This window comes from Candidozyma duobushaemuli, assembly GCF_002926085.2.
Source record: "Candidozyma duobushaemuli strain B09383 chromosome Unknown A_B09383, whole genome shotgun sequence".
NCBI lineage: Eukaryota > Fungi > Ascomycota > Pichiomycetes > Serinales > Metschnikowiaceae > Candidozyma > Candidozyma duobushaemuli.
This window is the reverse complement of record NW_020289901.1, coordinates 1,637,843-1,662,414: the sequence shown is the minus strand read 5'-3', so window position 1 is coordinate 1,662,414 and position 24,572 is coordinate 1,637,843. Positions and strand designations below refer to the sequence as shown.

Here is a 24,572-nt window from a genome sequence, read left to right as displayed (position 1 = left end):
GCAGCATGAACTAACGTACCGAAGATGCAGAAGGTATTGTGGGAAGCAGGCCAAAGCAGGCCAAAGCAGGCCAAAGAAGGCAAGGCGGTTATTGTAATTCCAAGCAGAGAAAGAGTAGCTTGGACATTCCTAAAGCAGAGATTGAGGACTCGGGCGTGGGGGCCATGTGAAGGGAGAAGAATGGCTGCAAACTATGAGGCCTGCACTGCGCGCGCGAAAGGTGAAAAGCTCATCCGTCTCATCGCTTGGCTCCACCCACCACTTTCCTATGGAGACCGTGACAGTGTACGATGAAATAGAGATCGAGGACTTTGTGTACGACGGTAACACGGGGCTATTTCAGTACCCGTGTCCGTGCGGGGACAAGTTTGCCATTCTGTTGGATGACTTGCGGGACGGGGAGGACATCGCGGTGTGTCCCAGCTGCTCGCTCATGGTGCGGGTTATTTTCGAGGAGGAGGATTTGGAAGAGTACGGGGAGTAGCCAAGGAGGCCACAGGATATAGGATTTAAAAAAAATTGGATATTGGGACAAGCGAGGATGTAGAAAGCGCAAGCGATGTCGAGGAACTCGACAAGGCTTTTGCTTTTTTTTTGGGCACACCGTAGAAGAAGCTGAGTGGACCGTTGGGCGCAGGCGCAGGGACAATCGTCTTTTACCCCCCCAAACCGACCAGCCCAGCGCAGATTCGGGCAATGGTGCCCCAGGCCATAAAGTATCGAGAGGCTCGCGCGGGCAGGCGGCAGCAAGTCGAGCCGGGCAGGCGGACCCCTGATATGTATGGTCATGGTTGTTCTGCAACGCACCAGCCCGGGTCTCAAGCGGTATGAGCCGATCCTCTTGGGCACCGAGGCAGGCCTGTCGATATGTGCCACTTGAAAATAATGGGTTCCGGAGATACAGCTTATTTGCCAGGAAGATCCCGAGCACAGCTACAGGAAGGGCGACGGGGGCAGCAGCAGAACCAATGGAGACCACAATGGATCGTTGCCCCCTCGCTCGTGACTACCCCTCTGATTGTTGATTTGCCAGCGGCGCCATTGTGCCCACCGTTGAAGGCTAATCCGGTCTCCAACGAGGACTCACTTTCTTTTTTTTTTTTTTTTTTTTTTTTTTTTTGGTTTTCGTGCGGGTCGAAGCAGCCCATTCGGGTGCTGGTCTTGCATGGGCATTGCTCGCTGAAACGGCGCGGCAAGCTGAGTCCTCAGGCCGACGGCCACTTGTGATGCTGCTTCCTGCGGGTCTTGGCCCAGGGTGGGTCCCCCGCCACAACGCCCCAGAAATAGCGAATAGGTATTGCCATTGTGGCGTGAGTCGGGATTGCCCATTGTCCCCGTCAGCCGCTGGGGCAGCACCAGTGTGCCAGAGTCATCAACGGGGTTTTTTGGGGCGGCAGCATATGGCCCGTTTTGTTGGCTGCAACGTCCAGACTAGCCTGTCTGGTGCCAGGCAGGGCGCGGCACGGGCGATCCGGGGCTCAATTCAACGTAGGGCGCCAAACGGGGCCGGACCCACCTCGTGGGCCCATCCGTCCATTTTTGAGGCAAAACCGGCTTCTTGTACTTTGTTTTGCGGCTGCCACGGTTACAAATAGCATGGGCTCCGGAAAACAAAAACCCCCAAGAATCCCACCCCTCGTCGTCTGCCGGTGCACACAGATCTCCATGGGTTTAGCCGCCGTGCTAGAGCCTCATGCGCTGGAGGGGAGTCTCAGCAACATTAGCCGAGCTCTGATTACTGCAAATTGAAACGACCTGACAGCAGCCCAGCTTGGCTGTCCTTCCACGCCCAACGGGCCAAACAAGGCGGCCGCTTTGGGGAGGGTCGCGGGTCGCTATGCTCCCTGCCTCTCGCTTACCACTTCAAGGCCCAACGCCGCCTTGTTCCCATTTTGCACAGACTCTTTGGGCATGACGCTTTCGGGGCATTCTTATCCAGCCGCCGTTCCCACCACCCTCTCTCCACCAGCCGCCAGAAATGAATAAGCCATCTATTCAAAGCTGTCCATCGTCAAATCTCTAGACTTTTAGTGACCGACCGTTCCACAACCGAGGCGTGCATCACTGGTGCTGCTGCTTTTTTTTTTTTTTTTTTTTTTTTTTTTTTATTTTATTTTTTTTTAGCTGATAGATTGTGTCCTAATTGCATACTTTTTTCTGTTCTCGGTGGTGCACAGTTTAAAAGCCAGTGAACGGGCTTTCACGAATCTTACCACTTTTTTTACTTTCCGCCCGCAACACCCTCTTGCGTCAAGAACAACCGTTCTTTCTCCGGGCCTCTGTTATCTCATAATCCGGCCGCTTTCCGTCCCGTCAAGGCCCTAGTTCCCGGCTCCCCCAAAAGCCCTGTCCTCCCCGGCCAAGTCCACCCCGTGAGCTTCATCTTTCTTCCTAATGAAATCACTCATGGTCGAGATGAAAGGCTCCCCCGACTTTGCCGAAAAGGACACCGCCTCCTATAAACCAGCTCACGCCCCGCCTACCACCGTCCGCCGAGGTCCCTGGCTGCCCGACGAGGACCGTCGTCTCATGTCCATAATCGCTGTCCAGGGCCCGACAAATTGGGTCCGTATCCTGAGCCTGCTAGGCTCCAGGCTGCCCAAACAGTGCCGTGAGCGTTATCATCAGAACTTGAAGCCCTCCCTCAATCGTAACCCCATTACCGCCGAGGAGGGTATGCTCATTGAACAGCTTGTGGCCAAACACGGTAAGAAGTGGGCTGAAATCGCCAGACACCTCACAGGCCGTAGCGACAACGCTATCAAGAACTGGTGGAACGGTGGCGCTAACCGCAGGCGCAGAGTCAGCCATGTGGCTGCGCTGAACGACCAACCGCCATCCTCAGGCTCCACTACAAGCGCCCAAACCCTCTCGGGCGTTAACTCAGGCTACTCCTCCACCGTGGGCTCCGCTCCTAACTCGGCCCCTGTCTCGGCACCGGTGTCGAACTCGGGCTCGTTTTCTCACCAGTCCGTGCCCCAGTACGCCCACTTACGGCCCAATCTCACCCAGTCTGTCTCTCCACAGCGCTCCCGCCATAACTCAATGGGCGCTGTGGCGCTGCAAGAACACCACCAAGTGGCCCAGTATCCAAAAGTTCCGCAATTCTCCCAAATTCTGTTCAATACGTCCATGTTCAGTGAACTGGATAAACGGCCCCAGCTCAACGGCGTGCCTCCGCTGGGCCATGGCCACGGCCACTTTCCGCACCTTTCCAAGGCGCCAATACGCCTGGCCAGCATTGACCACCCTACACTTCCGCCACTTTTGTCCAACTTCAACAAGCGTGTGGGCGAGGAAGACCGCCGCCACTCTTTGAACGCCACGACCTTACCACCCAGCACGCTGCCTGCTCTGTACCTGCAACATCCACCTCAGCAAGCTCATCCGCTCAATAATAATCTCACCAACCTGCCCACAATAGGCGTGTCAAACAGCTCTCACGGCGACAGCTCCCACTACAGCCTGCCCGTGTCCTACGTTTCTCGCCAAAACTCCTTGAGCCACGACTACAAACATTCTTTTGCATTGCCGCTGGCCACCTCGAGCACTCACCCTCTGAGGCGCTCTTCGGTTGCCCCGGATTTGTTCCCAAACCCAATGGCTGGCCATGGGGCTGGGGACATGTGGATGAAGCGCAACCAGCTGCTGATCCTGCTTCACTCGCCATCCATAATGCCCATCAACTCAAACCCAAACCGGCTTTCCGTCAGCAGTGCGCTGGGGCTTCTGGACCAAGGTAAGCCTCTCAGTAACCTTTCCAACGCTTCCAATGCCGCCAATGCCGCCTCATCAAACGACGCAGCCTCCTCCGCGTCCAATAGCACCGCGCTAGCGCCCGGCTCGGCCTCTGGGATTCCTTCTTACAAAAACCTCCTACGCAGCATCAACAGCACACCAATTCCGGAGGATAAGGACCAGGATGCTGCTGAGACCGACCGGATCAAGGTGCTGAACCTAATCGAGTGAGCTATGTAGTATATTTCATTAAACCTCCACTGAGAATAACTTATAGTGGCTGGTTCCCTTTAGTTCTTGTTATGTGCCACGCTTTAACTGTAGGCAGTGCATTACCTCAACAGCCAACCCAAGCGTGTCGGCATTATGTTGGAAAGTGACGCTCTCTCCTTCCTATTCTCATGACGCCTGTTGAGCGGGAATCGAGCATATTCCCCCCACCTCAAAGTCATCCAACCACCATTGCCTTGACAAACGTGCACACCTATTCCTCGACATGCCCCTTGACTCTATTAGTTGGGGCAAGCAAGCATGCTCAAATTCTCCTTGGCACTCTTTGTAATGCCCTATGCCCAACCTTTCATATGAAACAACTATTGGCTTTTGTGAGCCAAGCACAAGTCAAAAAAATGTCAATGTCGCTTATGTGCTTTGGTACGTGGATAATCGGTTCACCGCTAGGGTCCCCGAACCCAAAGCCGACATTTCGATAATGGGCTGCCAAGAACGGAATAAGGCTAATTCTTTAAACTTCCGTGTGTTGCTCCGGAATTGTCCCCCTCAGGGTCCTCCGGAGATAGCTATCGGCTTTGCAAACCGTTTGCAGCCACCACAAGCTTGCCCAATGGTGCGCAGCAGGGCTCAGCAATGATATGCGAAAGGAACCACACAACCAGTAATTTCCTTTTTCAGAATCACTTGTTGGCATCGCTTGCATGACACCACAAAATCAAGATTTTGTTGGATTTTCAAAAAAGCCGATTAAAACCGATATCGGGATAACACCGATGCAAATGCAGTTTCCCGAATTATTTTAAACTATCGATCATGATCGGCAGCGCTGTTGATCCCAGGGGAGCTCGGTCACCTCATTATTCCTGTGTGAGAAACTCACTCTCCCTCCCATGATACATCTCCCGTTGATACACAACAGGGTGCTCATTTTTAGTATCGATGATATTAAGAAACTTCGACAGATAGGTATTGTCGGTGTGCTTGTGGGCACGCTCCCGAAAGCCCCCCAGCAAAATGTGTTTCTAGGTGTACCTCTTCAGCTCAGCATCTACGAGGTACTCTGGCTTATCGACAATGGTCATGCCATTCTCATAGATAATAAGGCCTATCACGATCAGCTTACGGAAGAGTCAACGCCGGTGGAGATGAACGAAGGCTCTATCGTTCGTTTGGCAGGGTCCTCCAACTCACATTACGTCATAACTCCTAATGAGCTGCCAAACGAGATCGGGCTTGATGCCTCCAAATTCGAGGTAAACAGAGCGGAGTTCTTAGCCCGCCAGACTACCATTGAGGATCGTTTTGCGGAAAAGTATGAAGCTTTCTCGAAACTTCGCTCAATAGATCATTACATTATGCCTGGTCTACGTTTTGGCGGCACTTTTGTCAGTTACCCTGGAGACCCATTGAGATTCCACTCACATTTGATTGTCAAATGTGTAGGGCAAAAGGAAGACATTAAACTAATAGATTTGGTCACGGGCGGACGTTTGGCGACGGCTGTCAAAAAAGCATGGGTACTCATGTCCCCACTGGAAGAGAAGGAACAACCTGAAAAGACTTTTTCGATTGAGTGGGCAGGCTTTGGTTGAATCTTATAGAGTTATGTATTATAATGTTACCATACAGTTGGAAGCTCGGGGAGCGGACCATGGTCAGTTCCATTGATGCTGGCCAACTCTTCGATAAGCTGATCGATCTCAGACCAATCGCTAGTGTTCTCCTCATAATTCTCTTGATCATAGGTGATCTTTCCATGATCAGCGTCAACTCTCCGCTTATAAGTGAAATCTTTGGTAGGTCCACTCACCTGAATGCTATATCTAGTAGTCATTTTTGCGTCCCCATAATTACCATCCGGTCTCAAGTGAAATACCGAAGTTGCATTTTGTCCAATGGCACTCGCCATGACTCTGTGGTCATCGATATCCAAGGTCGTAGCGAGAGAATAAACGATAGAAACGTCCAAGTCAGTAGCATTGGCAGTACCATTCTGATTGGAGTCTAACACCAATGGATAACTCAAAGAGACATTGGTTTGATGAATTCTGTCCTCAAGGTCATACTTGTTCAGAAGAATGAACGACTTAGCATTATGGCCAGTGTGGACAACGCTTTGCTTGTTACCCAGGTTGAGATATTGCTGAACGTTTGAAATCTCTCCTTTGCTGAACAGACTGGCCACCGTACTCAACTCTTGACCGTTGGCAAGCTGTAATGTGAGTTCACTGGTCAATTGACTCTCCAAAATACCGTTTACGATTTGCAGCAAAAAGGTCTTGCGTCCGAAAGAGATCAGGTTTCCTCTTGTTCTGTTACCGATGTGCAAAATCTGGCCCGTTGCTTGAACCACATCCTTGTTTTCGTAGGTCAACAAGTTGACACCAGTAATCCAGCCGTTGCCAACACCAGAGTGACCTCCGTCAACCTCATCGAGCCCATTGCTAACGTCAAAAGATATAGTATGGTTGCCTCCTTCCCATAATAACGGCAACAATCCAGAGACATCAACATTGATGCTGGGAAGGCCAAAAGCGTTGATTGCAACGATAGGTGACCAGAAAGAAGGCGAAATACCACCTGTGAAAATGAATGGCTGCTGAGTTTGCGAGGCGATCTTCTCGCCATCAAAGAATACGTTAACGATACGCAAGGGACCATGTCCTAACAAGCCGCTATCAGATCCGAAAACGTCCTTGTACTTGTCCAACACGTTGGTGTACCAGAACTCCTCGTCTCCATTTCCACTGGCAAAGATATCCAACTGCAACCTAGTTGTGTTTTTCGAAACCTGGGGTAATTGGATGGTGAGGCGTTCCTCCCCGGAAATCGTCGTGATAGGCGGTGTCTTGGGATCTTTCTCTTTTATCAATGGATATACCTTATCGGCAGGCTTTCTGATATCGAAATATCGGTATCTGGGATCAGAGGAAGCAGCGTTCACAAGCACCTGGCCGAACTCTGCATCTGAGGCGGCGGTTGCGTCATAGTAGTAATCAGCATACAATTCGACGTGAGGCTTGCCAGTGTAGCGGTCAGTGACAACATTATCCAATTGGAATAAGACATCGCTCTCTTCCTTGAAAAGAGCAAGGTACTTCGATACATCCTTGCTGAAAACAGAGAAGACAAGCGATCCGCCTGGTTCAATGGTACTGGTTCTCCACACTTCTGCGCCGCCAACAAAGAGATGACCCAATCTGTCATACTGAATGCCAGTGATGTTGACATGTAATGTCAAAACCACTCTATTGAACTCGACATCTGGCGGAGAGTATTGAGCAAACAGTGGGTGTCCCCACAGGTCGAAAGTGTCATTCACCAAGAGCTGGGTGTGCAATGACTGCCCATATCTCTCGCTAGGAACGAAGGGATAGGAGACCTCAATTATCTCATTTGAAGGTTCCTTGTTGGCAAACAAAACGCCAGCCTTAGAACTAAGGCCGACCTTCGGCTTTGATATGTCATTGGCACCTGATACGAGGCTTGGGTTGAGGTTGGATGGAAGAGAAAACTTCAGCACCTCGTACAACGCAAAAACCGTTGTTATTGCCATCCAGGCATAGAAAATGACAAGCCTGAAATTCATTGGCTTCTTCCTGTTCCTTTCCACCTCTTTCTCCGAAATCGATTGTTCGTGGTCCACATTGAGTGGGACCCGGGACAGGCCATATATAAGCCTATTCCACACGGAACTGTCACGGGCAAGATGCTTACTCATGTTTACGTTTCCGTTGCAAATCGCTTAAAATTCCAGGAGAAACGCAATGCCGTGTAGACGCGTGGAGGTGGTGGCTCCTTATCACTGATTAAAACGGTGTGGTGCAGGGGGGTGGCGCAAATGTCGCGAAAACCTCGCTTAAGCATACGTCAAATCTACATTTCGCAGGCATGTGCGTGTCGACACAGAAAATAGGCCAATGTACTATACAACAACTCCCTCAAGGCGTCCCTCGCTCTGCTGCTGGTCGGCGACATGCTCCAAGGTACGGTCAAAATAAACTTCAATCAAGCGATAGAGCCTCGTCTCTTTGTCGTCCTCTGTGCGGGACGAATCTTGACCTTGGAGGTTGGCTAAATTATTGCGAATCAAGTCGATAAGCCCGTTGATGTACCGCGCGTCAATGTACCAATTACCGTAGATGTTAAAGACGATGCAACGATTAAGGATTTCGACAAAAAGCTTTAACAGGAGGAAAGGATCCATGCTCGAGTCGGCCACACGGAGTGCTTTTTGAAGACATTCAAGAACTCTCTTGCCATCTCTGTATAGCTGTGTCTCGACCTCAGCATCAGAATGATCATCTTTCTCGCTCTCCTCATTTTTGTTCTCCTGCTCCTGTTTCCCTTCTCCGTTGGCTTCTTTAGCAGCTTGTGAATCATCCGTGCCGTCCTCGACTTTAACTGTGGGTGACTGCCCCTCGATCAACGAGTCGCACCACCACCACAAATGAGCGCAGTTATAGATGGCTCGGCACTGATCCTGCTTCTTAAGCAACTTTGAGCCATAAAGAGTGACCTTGGTAATTAATGACTCGTAGTTTTCCTTACTGAAATAGCGCAGGTTCGCCAAAGCATTTGCAATTGCTAAAACCAGCTGGTAGGAGATTGATCCACCCATCGGGTCTTGGGGACTTGGCGCATTTTTCACAGGTTTGCTGACAGAAAGATTCTCTTCGTAGATGACGAAACTTTGATGAAAGAGCTCATATGCAACGGTTTCTTGTTGCAATTGGTCTGCTATAGTGGCCGCATTGAGGTACAACTTGAGAACCAAATCTGAGTAGTACGTTTGATGATGTTGATAGAGTTCCTCAATCACCACTGACAAATTCTTGAAGTTGTAGATTATCAGCTGGTCTAGTTGAGCTCTAGATTCTGTATCCTTTGATTTTCTTTTGGCATTCTTGTATCCCGCAAGACGCAAAAGGTTAGTTATCATGGAAATCAAAGTTGGATAAGTGTAGATGATGTTTTCGGGGCATCTGCTCAAAAACTTCTTCTTGATGTAAAAAAGGCTAGACAAAGCATCAGTAGCATCTGCGTGGGATACCAAATGTAAACACTTGCACAATTTTTCTTGTCTTTGCAAAAAGTCTTCGCTTACAACCTTTTCTCCGCCTTCAAGTTTAATGGACTTTTTGATTCCCAAATCTTTTTGGGTATCCACTTTGGAGTCTTGCTCTTCAATGAGAACAATGAAGTAAGCGAAAACGTCATCGATTTCCTCGATACTTTTCATGGAACCAAACTCGGGCAGATGAAGAAGTTTATCGATGATAACAAGTGAAAGCTGCCTTTTGAAGTGTGGGTCTGGGATCTGGTCGTAAAGTTGCTTGAAGTTTTCCAATTGAAGTAAGCTCTTGATTGAACTCAGCTCATTGACAGGTTCAACAAGAAGCTCGTACCACAAGCTCGATTCAGACCTGTCGTTGGTCTCTTCGTCTCCAGTCTTCCGCTTCTTCAAGGTTTGCATTGCAAATTCAAAAATCTTGTTGAGGTTGAAATAGTTTTCAGGTTGGAAGTTAAGTGTGAGTTTGATCATTGACCGAAGAATCAAACACATCTCCTCCGATGGAACGGAAGGTTGCAACTGAGAGAGGTTGTCGTAGAACTCCCAGAATGATTCAAAAACCAGCTCAGCGTTGACAAATGGCTCAGATGTACTTGATTCGCCTCCTTTTCCAAAACTTTCCGTATTTTTCGTGGCTTCGTTTAGATCGGACTCGTAGATGAGGTTTGTGACAAAACGATCAACCAAGTTCGAGACCAACTCAGACTTTTGCAAAGCTGGGTGTAGTTTAAGAAACACATTATTGAGTAAATCATCGATTGTGGCAAAGTGAAAGTTGTCTGGAAATATCTGGATCAACACATCTATAAGGTAACTTTGTGCAAGATGATCCTTGCATTGGATGATTTGCTCTGTGATGTTAGGGTAAATTGTTTCTTTGTAGAAGTTCTCGCCAAAATCCTTTTCCTTGGCTGGGAAGTCGTCTATTGCCTGCGAAAGACGAACCAAATTAGAACCGACTAGAACTTTAAGTTCTTTCCTTTCCCTATATCTTAATTCTCGCTCGCTAGAATGGCCTTGATGTTGAAGCCTCACCCAAAGTTTGTTCATCTCGATGAAGTTTGTCATGAGAAAGTCCACAGTGTCTTCAAAATCCTCTTCCGTTTCAATCGGTAAAAGATCCTTTGACCTTTGCGATAAGTAGTTCCTTAGAAAAAGACCTCTGATCGGGTGTTGGACTCCCTTACACATCTCGATCATGTCCTTCATTATCTCCTTTGTACTTTCACTGTTGGTCGACATATACGTCGTACCAATAACAATCATCATATATAACCTGGGGACGATGTTGCCCAGGTACTGAACCAATTCGTAGAGATCCGCCAAGAATGGAGGGTCATCTTTCTTCAATTGCTTCCGTTCATGCGATTGTTTTAGATACGTTGAAAGATACTCCAAGGAATCGAAGACCGCAATGTACAACTCGTAGTATTCTTTAGGAGAAAGCTGAGAAGTTCTCAATTCATTGAGGAAATTCAGGCAATACTTCAATGCTGGGAGAAGGTGGCCTTCAGCGAGGCTATCCTTCATATTTTTCGTGTGAAGCCGTATATTGCTCAAGCATTGTTGAACATTGGCGTTCCCGCTTGACATTGGTGATAAGTTGCGGCGTTGTTCGGTAATAGAGACGTACGCAGAAAGCACCAAGTGGATTGTGAGATCTCACCTCCGTGCACCCGGCAGTCCTTATCAGTGGCAACGTCAGACAAGATCTACTAATTGGTAAATAAATTCAGAGTCATATTAAAGGTACAAGAATCATGGTATTGTTGGCTGAAGAGACCAAAATTGTCAACGTTGTATTTTTTTGGTGAATTGCATTTCGCAAGGTTGATGAAATATCTCACTCCGCACTCAAAATGTCTGATTTATAACTAGATTTCGCAAGATTTTGCAATCTAGTTTTCAATTACTCAAATCTTCAAAAATCGTATAACGATTCTAATTGATCTAACTGATAACTGATTCTTAAGTTACTTGAAGAGGGCTTCATATTAAATTAGATGATATCATCAATGAAAATGGTTAGATGGACTTTACTGACTACATTTAGCTGACTCACTTTACAAGGTTACATTTATGGTCGTACAAATCGTTAAATAAATTAGTTGTCTTCGATCTTAAGACGCTTCGAAACCACTCAAATCATGAATGACCATACCAGCCACACAAGATGACATCATGGTGACAATGAACCCACTGAACAAGGCAGACCAAATTTCCCTCGAAATGTCAGAGGATCTCTTGCCCTTACTCAAAGTATTCAAAACACCAAGAGTGATACCCATGGAACCGAAGTTGGCGAAACCGCAAAGAGCGTAAGTGGCAATCAAGTTACCTCTCTGAGAAAACTGGTTGTAAGGAGCCTCGTTAACCAACATGGAATAAGCCATGTACTCGTTTTGCATGAACTTCACAGAAATCAACTTCGAAATGTCGAGAATTTCGTTTCTTGGAACACCAAGGAAGAATGTTGCTGGATAGAAGATGTAACCAAAGATCAAGTCCAAGGTCAATCCATTAATGTTCCAGAAATTACCGAACCAGGTCAAAAGACCGTTCAACAATGCCACAAGGGCAATAATACACATACACTGCACCAACATAGTGGCGGCAGTGTAAAGACCCAAGGTTGCACCTTCAGAAAAAGACTGAAGGACATTTTGAGGCTTCTTGTTAGGGTCAGATTCCTCTGGGAAAACAACGGTTCCTCTCGAAACAGGGACCTCAGTCTCAGGGTATCTCAATTTCGAGACTGCAATTGAGCCTGGGATAGACATGATACAAGAGGACACCAATGCTTGAGCGTTCAAACCCAAACCAATGTAACCCACCAAAACAGCTCCAGAAATTGTACTAAAACCAGAGGTCATGACCTGGTGCAATTCAGCTTGGGTAAGAAGCGGTAACAAATCCTTAATCAAAATGGCAGACTCACCAATTCCAATGAAAGGAGAAGCAGAAGCCGTGATAGCCTCGGCACCGGAGATACGGAGAGTCCAGAAGAAGAACTTGGCGAACTTGCCAATGAACCACTGGATGACACCGTAGTAATAGAAGATGTGGACGAAAGCGACGAAGAAGGCCACGGCAGGCAAGACGGTGAAGAAGAACATACCAATCTGAGAAGTTTCCTCGTCGGTCAAGAAAGCCACACCGTCCTTAGCGAAGCCTAACAACTCTCTAGCCAAGGTGGAGATAAAGTTGAAAATGTCGTAACCGGCCTTGGTACGCAACACGAAAAGACCAATGATGTATTGCATTAAAATACCACCAATGACTGCGTTCCACTGAATCTTTGATCTATGTTTAGAAGTGGCCCATAAACCACCGACAGCCACAAGAATACCGCAGAAGGAGATTGCTCTATCCTCTCTTTTCGAGAACTCAATTTCCTCCGGAACAAAAGTACCGAGCAACATGGTACCGATTGTGATGGTAGCGCCAACCATCAATCTTCTAGGTCTAGTTGTGAGGATTCTCGCATAGACGATGTCAGTGAAGAAATTCCATACCTTGGCAGCGTAATGGAATATCACGTACAAGATTCTGCAATGCCATGAAATCAAACGAACCATGAGCATACCCCAAAGAACGGTGGGAATCAACCATTCGCTTCTGTGATTATCTTGAATGATGATGGAGAGCCACCAAGCAGTGAAGAAACAACCAACTAACGTGTCAATGAGGAGTCTCCAATATGGAAATCTGGACTTCATTCTCTTCCATCTTGTGAGAGAGTTTGAGGATGCCTTTTCGGAGACAGAAGGGTCACTACGGTCTTCAAAGTTGACGTCAGCTTCCTTCTGTTCTTCGATGTCCCCTGTTATGGGAGACTTTTGAGCCTCGATGTTGGAGGCCATGCTAAAATGTATTGATGCTAAGCAAATATGGCTGAAACGCTGCTAAAGAGTTTGAAGTGATGTTTGATAAAAACACAAAGAATGGATTGCCAAGTTGGAAAAAAAAAACTCTTATAAGGCCATGCCCAGATTAGAGCGGATGTTGCAGCAAAAATTTCTTTGAGAGAGGCTTCCAAAAACGCACAAAAAAGCTCTTATCAATGCGCACAAAGAATAAAAGTTTCTTTTTCCGCGTGGCTACAACCAGTTGCCTGTCGTTAAGTCGAAATGCCTTCGTATCTTGGCGGAGAAGGTGGAATTCATTCCGTGACTCCTCCGCTACAACCATTCTCCACTTTCACAAAGTAACGGTCTTGCAAAAGTCCGGCAGGATGATACTCGGCTTTAATCCGCGCTTCAGCTAAAGCACCTTCTATGGCATCTTAACGCATTATTGATGCAGGACCGACCATTTTGCCCCATTTTTTTCGTCCTGAACGCCTTGTCTGCCTCCACTCTGCGCAGCATAAGCGGCATCTGTGCGTAGGTGCCCCTCTATTACAAGGCAAGACCCTTAGCTCGGCAAAATTTTTGAACAACAAGCCAACATACCATTTCCGTTCTGCTTTTCAAATTACCAGCCCTAGGCCAGAACATCGTAAACAACGAGGAATTCCGACTATGCGAGAACCGTCGGACCACCAAGAAATGCAAGATTTGTGCATCACACCTGATGCCTTGTGAGGCACTAGCGCAGACGGGATGCACGACCGGGACGCCCTGAGATGCCGCGGCGCCCTGTGCTGCCGTGGATCTAGCTATCAAAGTGAGACGCAGTGGGAGCAATCCTTATCAATTGTCCTTTCCGTATTTGTCCTCATTCTCCACCACATATGTCGGATCAATCTCGTTACTTAATCCCATCAACGTCTTCATTATTGCCTCGGTCGTGCCTATCATAGGTCTTATCACAATGGCCGGAGATTTCCGTGCTATCGAGGATAACTGCTCCTGGAGATTCTCTGCATTCTTGAGCTCGTGCGTTAAACCTGATAGGGATCTTTTGGTGGTTTTCAAGTTCTTGCCGAGCGCTTTGTATGCAAATTGTAAACCCTCCCGTGTAGTTGTTGGTTGATTGGAATAGAGACTAACAATCTTCTTAGCAATCTCAAGCTCCTCTTCATCCAATTCGTCATCGGAATCATCCTCGGCTTCCTTGCCGTTCTCTGTTGAGTCAAGGATTAATACCGATCCTTCCAACCCATCCAGGTCCAGGTCGTCCTCTTCATACAAGTCATCCATCAGCATTACCGAGTAGAGCTTGCGATCCTCAGTGGGATTGTCATCAAGAGGAGCACTTTTCTTCAACAATTGAGACGCTTGCATGAGGTCCCGTTTCTCATCATGCTGCTGAAGCGTACTAAACTCATTGGAACTTCTCCTCGATTTCTTTGATGAAAGGTTTGGATTCGTGGGGTCCCTTGCCTGATTGCCTTCTCCACCAACGTACTTCTCCAGACTTTCAAGAGCGTTTTGGGTTCCGGAAGCTAGCTTGACAGCAAGCTTCAATAGCTCGGAAGCCGTCGTTTTTGTCAACGACTTTGAGCTCTTTTGAATACTTTTCATCACCTGGCCATTATTTTTATACTCATGAAAAGGTATTGCGACAAGGTTTCTGAACCCCTCACCAATATTGATGATAGACTTGATCGGAGCTAGGCCTGATAAAAGACCGGCCAATTGATACTTCTGAATATAAGGTACATAAGCCTCCTTAAGAGCCTGTCCCAAGTTCGGGAATCCCAAAATACCATATAACTTCGTCTTAGCAAGCTTCAAATCTGCCGAATCAAGGATGAAGAGGTTCGCCAATTCAGCATTTTGACCCGCTCTAAACCCTGAATAATTCATTGATTTTGGCTTGTAGTCAAACTTTAATCTGATTGGGCTGATATCGAGCCTTTGAACAAAAATCGGCTCGTCCACCGGTAAATTGAACCGGTTGTCTTTGAATTGGAAAAATCTTCCCAAGAACATGAGTGTATCCTGATCCACATATAGACGCAAAGGCAAAGTTTTGATGTCCATCACGACCTCAGTAAATGGTAATTTGGGATCCGGTCTCACGTTCATCATGGTGAACTGTAGCATATATGTTCCCACTTCCCGCTCACCAATGGCATTCATGTATGTGAGAAATTTGTTCCATGATGATGAAGGTACATTGTCGAATATAGTTAAGGAATCTAGTCTTACTTCGACCTTATTCACCATCTCCTTGTCAATATCCTCAGGCGTTTCGTCGACTCTTGGGTCTCGATTGGTGTAGTTTTGAACATAGACTTCGACGTTCTCAATGTCGGCCCACACTTTATGAATCCTTGATCTCTTGAGCTTCAAGTCTTTATACTGCTTTTCAACATCAACATTGAGGCTGGGATACAACGCTTCATCTTTGGCAGTTTCCATATTTATGGCTTGCATTTCAGTGTTCATGCTTGTAACCAAATTACTGGCAGTACCATCTCCAGGCATGCCAAGGTAAATCGACTGAAATAAAATCTCGTTGACTTCATTACCCTCTTCGTCAGGGGCAGCTGAATTACTATCCGAGGCATTGAATTGTGAATTTGCCTCATTGTCGACACTTGCTGCAGAAGCATCAGGGCCTTTGTGACCACTTTTCTCATCATCAGATTTCTTCTTCAAGCGGATAGCATTGATTTTTTTCTCCATGTTCTTTACTGCTTGTCTTAAAGATTTCCTCGTCAGCTTCCAATCGTACCCATCAAAGAGGTAAATGTTTGCTTTTGTTAAATTAACGATCAAGCTCATAGGAAGAATTCTGGTGTGTGAGGCATTCTTTTCATCACGAAAGTGCTCATCCATGAAAGCTATAGAGGCGCCTGTACCTTCACTAGCTTCTTCCTCCATTTTAAGATCCGAAATAGATTGCTCAAGATTCTTGAGATGAGATAAATCCATTTTTGAATGAGCCAGTGGTTCAGAATGAGTGTCACTTGGCTTCTCTAGTTGAAGATCTTTCAACTGTCCTAATATTTCATCAGGCATTGAAAAAGGTGTATCCACTTTATACCGAAACTTCTCGGTGTCTTTGAATGTAACGGGCACCTTCAAATCGTTCAACAGCTGGATCAAAGTTTGATAAGAGTCAGCACAGAGCTCAAGAAGATGTTCGTCCGAATTGAGCTTGATATCGAGAAGAGAAATGTCACCACGTATTCCAAGTTTCTCATGCCTTGCTTTAAGGCTATCAATATCTGTGTTAACCGTGATTCCAACGTGAGTCGAGTTTGCATGACCACAACGTAGGTATCCTCGATATTTTAACCATTGTCCTGCCGAAATTTCTGACTTCAGTTCAATCGAAGTCTCATCATGGACAAGATTTCTCCAGTCATCAATCAAGAACAATGCGACATTTCTAAAGGAGCTTTTCACGTAAAATTGCTCCCTCACAAATGTGAAGTCACAGACGGCTCTCTCAGTGGCTAATTGAATTTGACTGGAAAGCCTGCCTGGATTGAGTGAAATAATGAGGTCCCAGAACGAGAACCTGAGATCCACTTTATTTTGTTGATCAGCTCCACTTGATGGGGTGGCTGCTTGAACGAAGCCCTCTGTCTTGTGGGTTTGAGATACGTTTCTCTCAAAAAGTTGAATCCAATGCGTGTAATAATGAAAGATAACTTTTCGAATCACAATATCAATAGTGCTTCCTTTTTCAGAGTTATCGTAACTCAAGACGATAACTGGGCCGGTGTCCGGGAAACGATTAACCAAAGACTCTCTCACTTTTGCTTGTTCTTGTTTGCGGACAGCTTCAATATCTCCCACAAACCCATTGAACGCTCCACCAATTTTCATAAATGCAAGTTCATTTACCAGAAGCAGCAAGTCACCAAAACGAGGAAATAAGCTCAATAGCGTGAATTCGAAACTCGTGACGTGAAGACTGAGCGATGCCTTATGTTTCATCTCACTATGGCGGAACATTGGTTTAGGTTGATGCTTTCCAAAACGCCTTTGACCCACAAACATCAGATGGCCGAGAGAAGTGGGTAGCCTGCTATCTTTCGTGGTACCTGGATTTCTTAGTGAGACATCTAATGCGTTAACCTTAGTATCGCGAGACCTTAATATCAGACTAAACGCCTTAAAATCCCTCTTGAAGACATTCATATCTTCCGCAGTCATTGATCCAACAATCTCTCCGATATGGAGATTCTTTGAACAGAAGTACCGCTCCTTGCGCAAGTGGGGGGTCGATTGTGAAACGAAGTACATCGACAAACTCTCTGAGCCAGTTCTGAAATTGATGTTTGGTATTGTCAAGCAGTGGCGAGCTTGCCCCTCCACGATAGACTCTATGAAGATGCGTTGAATGCTCAAATTGCCAGCAGAGGTGTTGAAGGTGACCGGGAACATCTTGCAAGCGAATGCGGCCCTTGAGGATATCAGGATATCAAAATGAATCGACGAAGTCTGAAGCACAAAATGAGACGTTTGTGATGATGTATCATCGTTCGGTGGACGATTCTTTGTGCCCAAACATTTTGCATCTCGCAATTGTCGTAGGCTTGTGAATAATGTACCCAAATTCTCGAGGAGAGCTTGAGTAGCCTCTGAAAAATTGAGGATATACAGCAAAGAGTCTGCATCAAGCTTGACTTGTGCTGACTTCGAGAGCAACACTGTCGTTTCTGGAGATTCATCACCGGCTTCTGGTCTGAAATATTCGAAGCGAATGTCTGCTCGTGCATGCTGAATACCGGGTGTTGACGATTCAGCATCAATTGAGACTGATGATGAACGGGAGTTCGGCTTTTCCGGAACAAAATGGAAGATCTCAGTTGACAAGCCGCCTATAATTTTAAGGATCTTGAGCGTCTCAATTCCACCAAAAACGAGAGCCTCATTTTTCAGCTTAACGTTTGTGTTATATGCTGCAATCACCAATTCATCCTCCTCGGATGCAAAGTCACCATTGTCATCAATGGCCAGGGTTAGGTTGAGGAAAAGCTCTGCGACATGTAGTTTTTCGAAGAGAGCTTCATGCTGAGGTTGAGGAGATCCCGCCAGATCCAGGACCTCCTCCAGACTGGTATTAGAAAGGCTCGAAGAAGGCCGGCTTGCATTTCGAGCAGAAGAGCGAGTCGTGGCGTGCTGCTTGCGGAGTTGGTGACTTTTGAGCTTCATGACCTTGGATATGCTGTTCACCACTAAAGAGATAGTGGGTGTCAAGGGTACTGCCGCTAAACGTACAGTTCCGACGTCAATTTGAAGATCGGTTAAGGGAGACATTCCCTCGAAGTTGAGATCCACTTCATCCACGTAAAGGAGATGAACGGGTTTGACTGAAGCTTCATTTGCAGCGACCTCGGGAGGCTTGAACGATTGAGCAGTTGCACTCATGTAAACTGAACTTGCTTCTTCATGAGTGAAGACTGTACTGCTCATCAAAGACTCTTCAGCAGACTCGTCCTCACTGCTTCTTTCATCTTGTTCACTCTCCGAGTCTGAGGCGCTCACTTCTGACGCACGTTCCACTCCATGACCTGGATCTAAATCTGGACGAAGAGTTGACACCTTCAATGACTCGACCTTAACTGAGTGCTGTCTATTAGTGGTCGAGAAGGAAATATTCTTGACAGAGATCAAGAAGTCAACCGAGTCCGACATGATTTTGATGTTGACATCCGCTATGTTGACCTGCAATCTCAGCAATGCAATCTCCAATGCTCGAGACATCACGCCCCCTAAAGCACTAGGACGTGTTTGAGAACCAAGAGATTCCCCAGACCCGCTGGAGCTCGGCTTGGACTCAGTGTCCGAATCCGATTCAGATTCCGGAACGACCGAGGAGCTGTCTCGAAGATCACTCTCAAACATAACAGTATTTGCCAAGTTAACAGTGCTTTGAGCCAACAGTACCAGCATGTTCTTGAGTTCCTGGTCGAGATCATCTATCTTGGTGGCCAATACGAGTTCAACTCCGGTAATGTTAAGATTCACACCACCAACCACGCCGCCTTTGACTTCCACAGTCTTGAGCTCACCAAATCGTAGCGTAAAGCCCGGTAGTTTACCTACCTTCTCTGGATCAAGAGATACATCCTTAAGCTGGATATTGCTTAGAGACACCTCTTCCAAGTTAGGGAGATCAATCTCCGAGAACAACAGGAGCTGCTGGAGGATATATAGAAGCAACCGCTTTTGTAGATTTTGCGGCATCCATTGCGGAGACATTCTGGAAGTAATGTGCTTTCAAGAGTACAGATTGGTGTGGTGCTTGAATAGTGGCTCTGTGTGTGCGCGATTAGATAAGACTGCCTACGTATTGGAATGCTGCGATAATGGCACAGGGATAATGCGAAAGAAGCAACTGGTAAATATTGAAAGTCTGTTGACATTGCGATAAATAATATGAAAAAAATTATTTCATTCTATAACCAAAGGGCCGAGGAGCCCAATTTGGATGCGAAGGGAAAAATGACTCCGGGGTTTCTATTTGTGTGGTATGCAAGGCTTCTGGCTGCGGAGTGGGCAGTTCGCTCACTTTCTGGCGCTTCGGTGATCCTAGAAGGTCATCGAGAGAAGGTGGCATTCTGAACGTATTTTTCTTTAGGGGTGCCTCAATTGTCTCAGATGAAATTGCTTTAAGGAGGACTGAATTGTCTCTTAAAAGGCTCATGTGAGTCTGGATACTGTCCTGTAGTGCCTCCACATCTTGAAGCCGCGAGCTGATGGGAAATTGTCCAGTAACAAGCTGCTCAATGAGGTGCTGTACCCATGGAATAGCTTGTTCTTCTTCTTGTGCTGTTAATGCGATAGCGAATCGTCCTGAGCTTTGTTGAATGAGCGCAAAGAGGAGGGAAGCCTGGAACTCACGGCCTAGTTCTTCTAGGAGTGGCCAGTAAATCTTGATTAGGGTCTTGAACTTTGTTCGCTTCAGTACATCTCTGTTTCTCTTGTCGGTGTATATGAGGCAATTAAAGATCAAGTCTTGGAGTAGATTCTGACGCTGAGCGGAGCGTTGAAGATCGGACTTGAGCTTGCGAATAACAGCATTGAGATTTTTGGAATGTCCCTCATCTTTCGACTCTGCATCCATATCAAGAGCCTGTTTCCTAAGCTTCTTGTAGACCCTTAGATTTGCAGTTGTATTGGATGATGTGTATGTTTGATGATGGTCCCTTTCGGGCACTAGAACTGCGCTCTCGACAACCTGATCCCAGTAATTCACCAGAAGCCATTTCTTAGCCTCAGCCGCAATGAGCCTCAAATGATCCAACGACGGTAGATCTTCGTGGGTGGCCATATGGCGAATCTCCACAAAAGACGATGGAAGACCAATCTCTTTAGCTAGCTTCAGGAGGGGTAGCGCAACGGATGCCAGCTGGAACGGATCTAGAAGGCCATTGACTATTCGGGTCAAACAGGAGCAATAAGCTTGCTGAAGACATTCAGAATCAGAATTTCCCATCAATTCGAGTGCTACTAGGGAAGCTGTAGCGTTCACAGCGTGAGGGACCTTTCCTCGACACAGATACATCTTCACCTTTTCAAGACCCAAGCGCTTATTGATTGCGTTCTCATGGAAAAGCAACCGCCGTAGTTTAATGAGGTCATGATTAGAGCGGTATGGGACTAGAGCCATAGTATGTGTAGCCTTGATGGTGGTTGATATGGCGATGGAGCGAGCTGATGCAGGAAATATGCACCATCGATGCAACGAGGTGTCTATTTTGCAGCCATCGCAGTGAGAAACCGACCATAATTTTGGCCATTTACTTAGAGACATTCTAGATGACTGCAATTGCCCAAGAATCAGTCCAACCTCTGCCAGGCTTTGAGCCAGACGCTTGGAACCACTTGAAGCATTTGTTGGTTGGGAAGCAGCGAAAACTACTTTGTTCAGCGGCTCCGAGACATGAACTAGGAGCAAATCGACGAAAGATCATTTCATAAATTAATCGTCTGAGATAATACGCTGAAGCTTGTCATCGAGATTTCCGATGTTGGTTCTGATAGTTTGAGACTAAGCTGTCACATCCTTAATGCCGAGCCCCACTTGGCCAACATCTACTAACAACAAAACTAAAACGAAATCAAAGGGTTTAATTTGTAAGACCGACTCTCCAAATAACGAGGCGTTGAAAGTTCGGTTTTAGTCTGTGGTGGAGGTCCAGCGGGTTTCTCGAGGCAATTGTGGTGGCTCCTTGGCGGGGTGCCAGAAGAATCAGTAAACGTGCTTTTTATTTTTTGGCGATCACCACTTTTGGAGATAGAGAGGCTTGTGTTATCTGAAATTTGGATTAAATAATTAGAGGTCGGAGATAGAGGATCACGTGAACACTCGGCGATACGCAAAGTCCAATTAGACTATCGATTTATTGGTTATAGCTAGATTATGAGCACAAATTCAAAAAAATTGTGATGATAGCGCTAGAGGCATTTTGAAGTATCTCGGTGTTTCGGGATGGGCTGATGTGCCTGGCTTAGGTGTTAGAAGGTACCCCACAGAATCGCGCGAGGACATGCATGTCTTGCTTAACGCCTTTTGCACCCATTTCAGATAACACCGAAATTATATATAATGCTCAAGATTCTAAGTTTGCTGCTTCCTTTAACGTCTCCATGTCATCCTCAGTAAGTTCCGAAAAATATATCAATTCAGAAGATAGCACGACACTTGCACCCGTGCAAGTCGCAGGTGAGGGCGACGAGTTCATAATCTTGGGAAACAAGAGATACTATCGTCATGAGCTTATGACAGCATTTGGGGGAAGGTTGATGCCCGATAGGTACTCCACGTACCCAAAACACCAATTCGGGAATGCGGCAGCTTTGGGTCTCGCTTCATTCGCATTGACCACTTTCGTTTTGGGATTGTACCTAGCCGGAGCTCAAGGTATTACGGAGCCAAACGTTGCGGTTGGATTGTGCTTCTTCTATGGTGGATTTGTCGAAGCATTTGCTGGAATCTGGGAGCTTATTATAGGTAATTGCTTCGCCGGCACGGTCTTGGTGAGTTTTGGAATGGGATTCTGGCTCAGTTTCGGAGCTATCAACGTTGAAGCCTTTGGGATCGCTGCGGCATATGGTGATGACGTCGAGCAGCTTAACAGTAGCATCGGATTTTACCTCATTGGATGGGGCATCTTCTGCTTCATGATGCTCATGTGCACCCTCAAGTCCACTTTGATCTTCATGTCCTTGTTCTTGACCTTGGACATCGCATTTTTCGTTTTGGCTGCTCACTATCTCACAGGAAGTGCCAGCTGTTTGAAAGCAGGAGGCATACTCTGTGTTATACTGGCTTGTTGTGGATGGTATTGTGCTTTCGCTGGAGTCGCCAACAAACAAAACTCATACTTTTTGCCTAACGCCATTGCGCTCCCTGTCATTGGCAAATAAATGACAGATATATTTATAATTTATGCTGAGTGTATCAGTCTGAGTAGTTCGTTCTCTTCGTAAGAAAGCACACGCTGGTTGTTTCCTTGGAAGTACGGGAACTTTGCATTAAGTAGCACATCAGAATCCTCGTTAACTGGGGGCTCATGGGCCCCAAATGCACTGTCCCAACTTATCATTACAACACCCAATAGAACGCCGATCAAGCCTAGTACCACAAGGAAGAGCTGTGGTATGGTCATCAAGTGTTTCAGAAGGAGTTCGTCGTACAACACACCATTGAACAAGTTCACCAAATTGTACACCAAAAAGCATAATGGGTATAAAATGGAGGTTGAAATATGGGATAAGCCCAAGTTGAAGGCAACGAGCTGCATAGCCACAATTGTGAGTGTGGCAAGAAGGAGTAACACCGAAGTTACATAGGTAGACAGGGATTTCGGTGTTTCCCGCTCGATAAGGGTTGCAACCATAACATCAACAATGGATTTAGCGAACAAAAATGTATGGGCTGTCAAAGTCCCGCTTATCACCCCAAAAAGGGTACCCTTGAGAAGAGTAAGTTGTGTGGCTGCCTTCTTGCTGTTTCTAGAAATTCGCTTGCCCTTTTTGTGCAATGAGAGCTGGTGAATTCGTCTTGAGAGGACAAAGTTTATCCTGATCAAAACCAAAATGACAACAAATGTGAAGAGCCACCACACCAAGAAAGTGGGTCTCCGGAACTTTTGCAAAACAAGTCTGAATCGTTCATCAGTGTCGATATCACCAAGCAGATCTCCATCGGCACTTCCATTGTAGGCGATGATAAAAGCACCAACAGATATGATGCCTGTGCCCAACATAAGCTTATTCGTGAAACTCTCGCCCGGCAAGAGCATGCTGCTGAAAATGGAGTTGAAAATTAGCCCTATACTCTGCAATGGAGATAGAATAATGAGCGGTAGTGTCGTCAACTGGACTATTGAGCCAAACACGTTGGCCAAAATGAACATCAGGAATCCTGTTAGCCAGAGATGTCTCCTGTAAAGATGCGTGCGTCTGCTAGCCTCATAATCATGATGCGGTTGTTGGGAAGTTGAGCCACGGTTATCCATTGGTATGCTGATATCTATCGGATCTGCGCTATCGAGCTCGAGATCGTCTCTATGTTCAAGTATAATAGGAATGACATGACTCTTTCTTTGTAGGGTAATACCCAAGGACTGGATTGCGGACAGCACAACGGCAGCAGTACAGCCCCAGAACACCGTGGCCTTTGTCATAACGGATTCTAGATAGGATCTTGACTTTTAAGGTAGTGCGTGATAAAATTCTTTTGCGGGAACTAAATATAAAAAAGTGCACTGCCCGACGAGAACCTGGCGCACACTATCTTGATAAGTTCAGGTACTGCGCCTGTCAATCGCGTATGTACTCTACCGAAAACGTAAATACTCCCCGGCAGATATAAACAAAATGGCATTACGAAAAGCCGTGGATAATGTCATAGAACAGTTGAATTCAGAAGAACCTAAAATTGTGGAAAAAGGCATACATGATCTCGAACAGTTGCTCAGATCATTAGCTCCGGCAATACAAAAACTGCATTCTTCAGGGTCCACAGATCTGAAGCTAGTAGCATTCCTAGCACTCCAGGAAAACTTTCAGCATAACTTGGCCAACGAGCTTCTAGCCGCTTACAAAACTCTCCGATATGAGAATACAAACACTTCGACATGGAATCAGCTAAATACTGCCATGATGGGGCTCCTATTGATTCACCCGGAGTCGAGAAACATCTTCAGCAAGAAAGCTAACATGCTGCTAATTCTAAGTTTTCTAGAACCAGACAACACGGCTTATTCGTTGGAAAGATGTGCTTCCTTTGTGTCTTTACTTATTCACATATTGTTGCGGAACCTCAAGAACATGCGGGTCTTCGAGGCATGTGGAGGCTGTATGGCCATTATACGACTCCTACAACTCTCTCCTGAAAACGAGAATGTAGCTGGAGAGCTCGCTAACATCCAACAAACGCTACATTTCAAGGTCGTTGAGTTTCTTATCTTCTACATGACTGATGAATCCGAATTGAAGGACGGAAAAGCGCCCATGCGGACAGTCGCAGAGAAAGCTGGCTACATTAAACCACAGTTTCCAGCAATTGAGAATCTCATTGAAAACTTGAACGATCTCACGACTCAAAAGTCCAGAGACACCCCTCTTTCGAGTTAGTAACACCGACTCTGCTTTCAAATTCATAG

General features: G+C 46.4%; 9 protein-coding genes across 9 annotated transcripts; 4 read left to right on the top strand and 5 right to left on the bottom strand. All coding sequences in view use genetic code 12, as the record gives it.

Moving 5' to 3' along the window:
• Nucleotides 1–2,406: 2,406 nt before the first annotated feature.
• On the top strand, nt 2,407–3,969 carry CXQ87_000753 (uncharacterized protein; the record flags this gene model as incomplete). Its single annotated transcript, XM_025479321.1, has 1 exon — nt 2,407–3,969. The coding sequence occupies one exon, from the start codon at nt 2,407–2,409 to the stop codon at nt 3,967–3,969; it is 1,563 nt and encodes a 520-aa protein (XP_025338794.1).
• An 893-nt stretch (nt 3,970–4,862) lies between these two features.
• On the top strand, nt 4,863–5,564 carry CXQ87_000752 (tRNA splicing endonuclease subunit; the record flags this gene model as incomplete). Its single annotated transcript, XM_025479320.1, has 1 exon — nt 4,863–5,564. The coding sequence occupies one exon, from the start codon at nt 4,863–4,865 to the stop codon at nt 5,562–5,564; it is 702 nt and encodes a 233-aa protein (XP_025338793.1).
• Nucleotides 5,565–5,590: 26 nt separating this feature from the next.
• PNG2 (Png2p) lies at nt 5,591–7,693 on the bottom strand (the record flags this gene model as incomplete). The annotated part of the gene is made up of 1 exon (XM_025479319.1): nt 5,591–7,693. One exon carries the CDS (start codon nt 7,691–7,693, stop codon nt 5,591–5,593), a length of 2,103 nt encoding a protein of 700 aa, XP_025338792.1.
• A 204-nt stretch (nt 7,694–7,897) lies between these two features.
• Nucleotides 7,898–10,639, bottom strand: VPS35 (retromer subunit; the record flags this gene model as incomplete). The annotated part of the gene is made up of 1 exon (XM_025479318.1): nt 7,898–10,639. The coding sequence occupies one exon, from the start codon at nt 10,637–10,639 to the stop codon at nt 7,898–7,900; it is 2,742 nt and encodes a 913-aa protein (XP_025338791.1).
• A 527-nt stretch (nt 10,640–11,166) lies between these two features.
• CNT (Cntp) lies at nt 11,167–12,909 on the bottom strand (the record flags this gene model as incomplete). The annotated part of the gene is made up of 1 exon (XM_025479317.1): nt 11,167–12,909. One exon carries the CDS (start codon nt 12,907–12,909, stop codon nt 11,167–11,169), a length of 1,743 nt encoding a protein of 580 aa, XP_025338790.1.
• Nucleotides 12,910–13,740: 831 nt separating this feature from the next.
• On the bottom strand, nt 13,741–20,569 carry SPO72 (Spo72p; the record flags this gene model as incomplete). Its single annotated transcript, XM_025479316.1, has 2 exons — nt 13,741–19,098; nt 19,580–20,569. The coding sequence occupies 2 exons, from the start codon at nt 20,567–20,569 to the stop codon at nt 13,741–13,743; spliced, it is 6,348 nt and encodes a 2,115-aa protein (XP_025338789.1).
• A 980-nt stretch (nt 20,570–21,549) lies between these two features.
• On the top strand, nt 21,550–22,329 carry CXQ87_000747 (acetate uptake transporter family protein; the record flags this gene model as incomplete). Its single annotated transcript, XM_025479315.1, has 1 exon — nt 21,550–22,329. One exon carries the CDS (start codon nt 21,550–21,552, stop codon nt 22,327–22,329), a length of 780 nt encoding a protein of 259 aa, XP_025338788.1.
• A 20-nt stretch (nt 22,330–22,349) lies between these two features.
• On the bottom strand, nt 22,350–23,591 carry CXQ87_000746 (uncharacterized protein; the record flags this gene model as incomplete). Its single annotated transcript, XM_025479314.1, has 1 exon — nt 22,350–23,591. One exon carries the CDS (start codon nt 23,589–23,591, stop codon nt 22,350–22,352), a length of 1,242 nt encoding a protein of 413 aa, XP_025338787.1.
• A 193-nt stretch (nt 23,592–23,784) lies between these two features.
• Nucleotides 23,785–24,543, top strand: CXQ87_000745 (uncharacterized protein; the record flags this gene model as incomplete). The annotated part of the gene is made up of 1 exon (XM_025479313.1): nt 23,785–24,543. One exon carries the CDS (start codon nt 23,785–23,787, stop codon nt 24,541–24,543), a length of 759 nt encoding a protein of 252 aa, XP_025338786.1.
• Between the last annotated feature and the right edge of the window lie 29 nt (nt 24,544–24,572).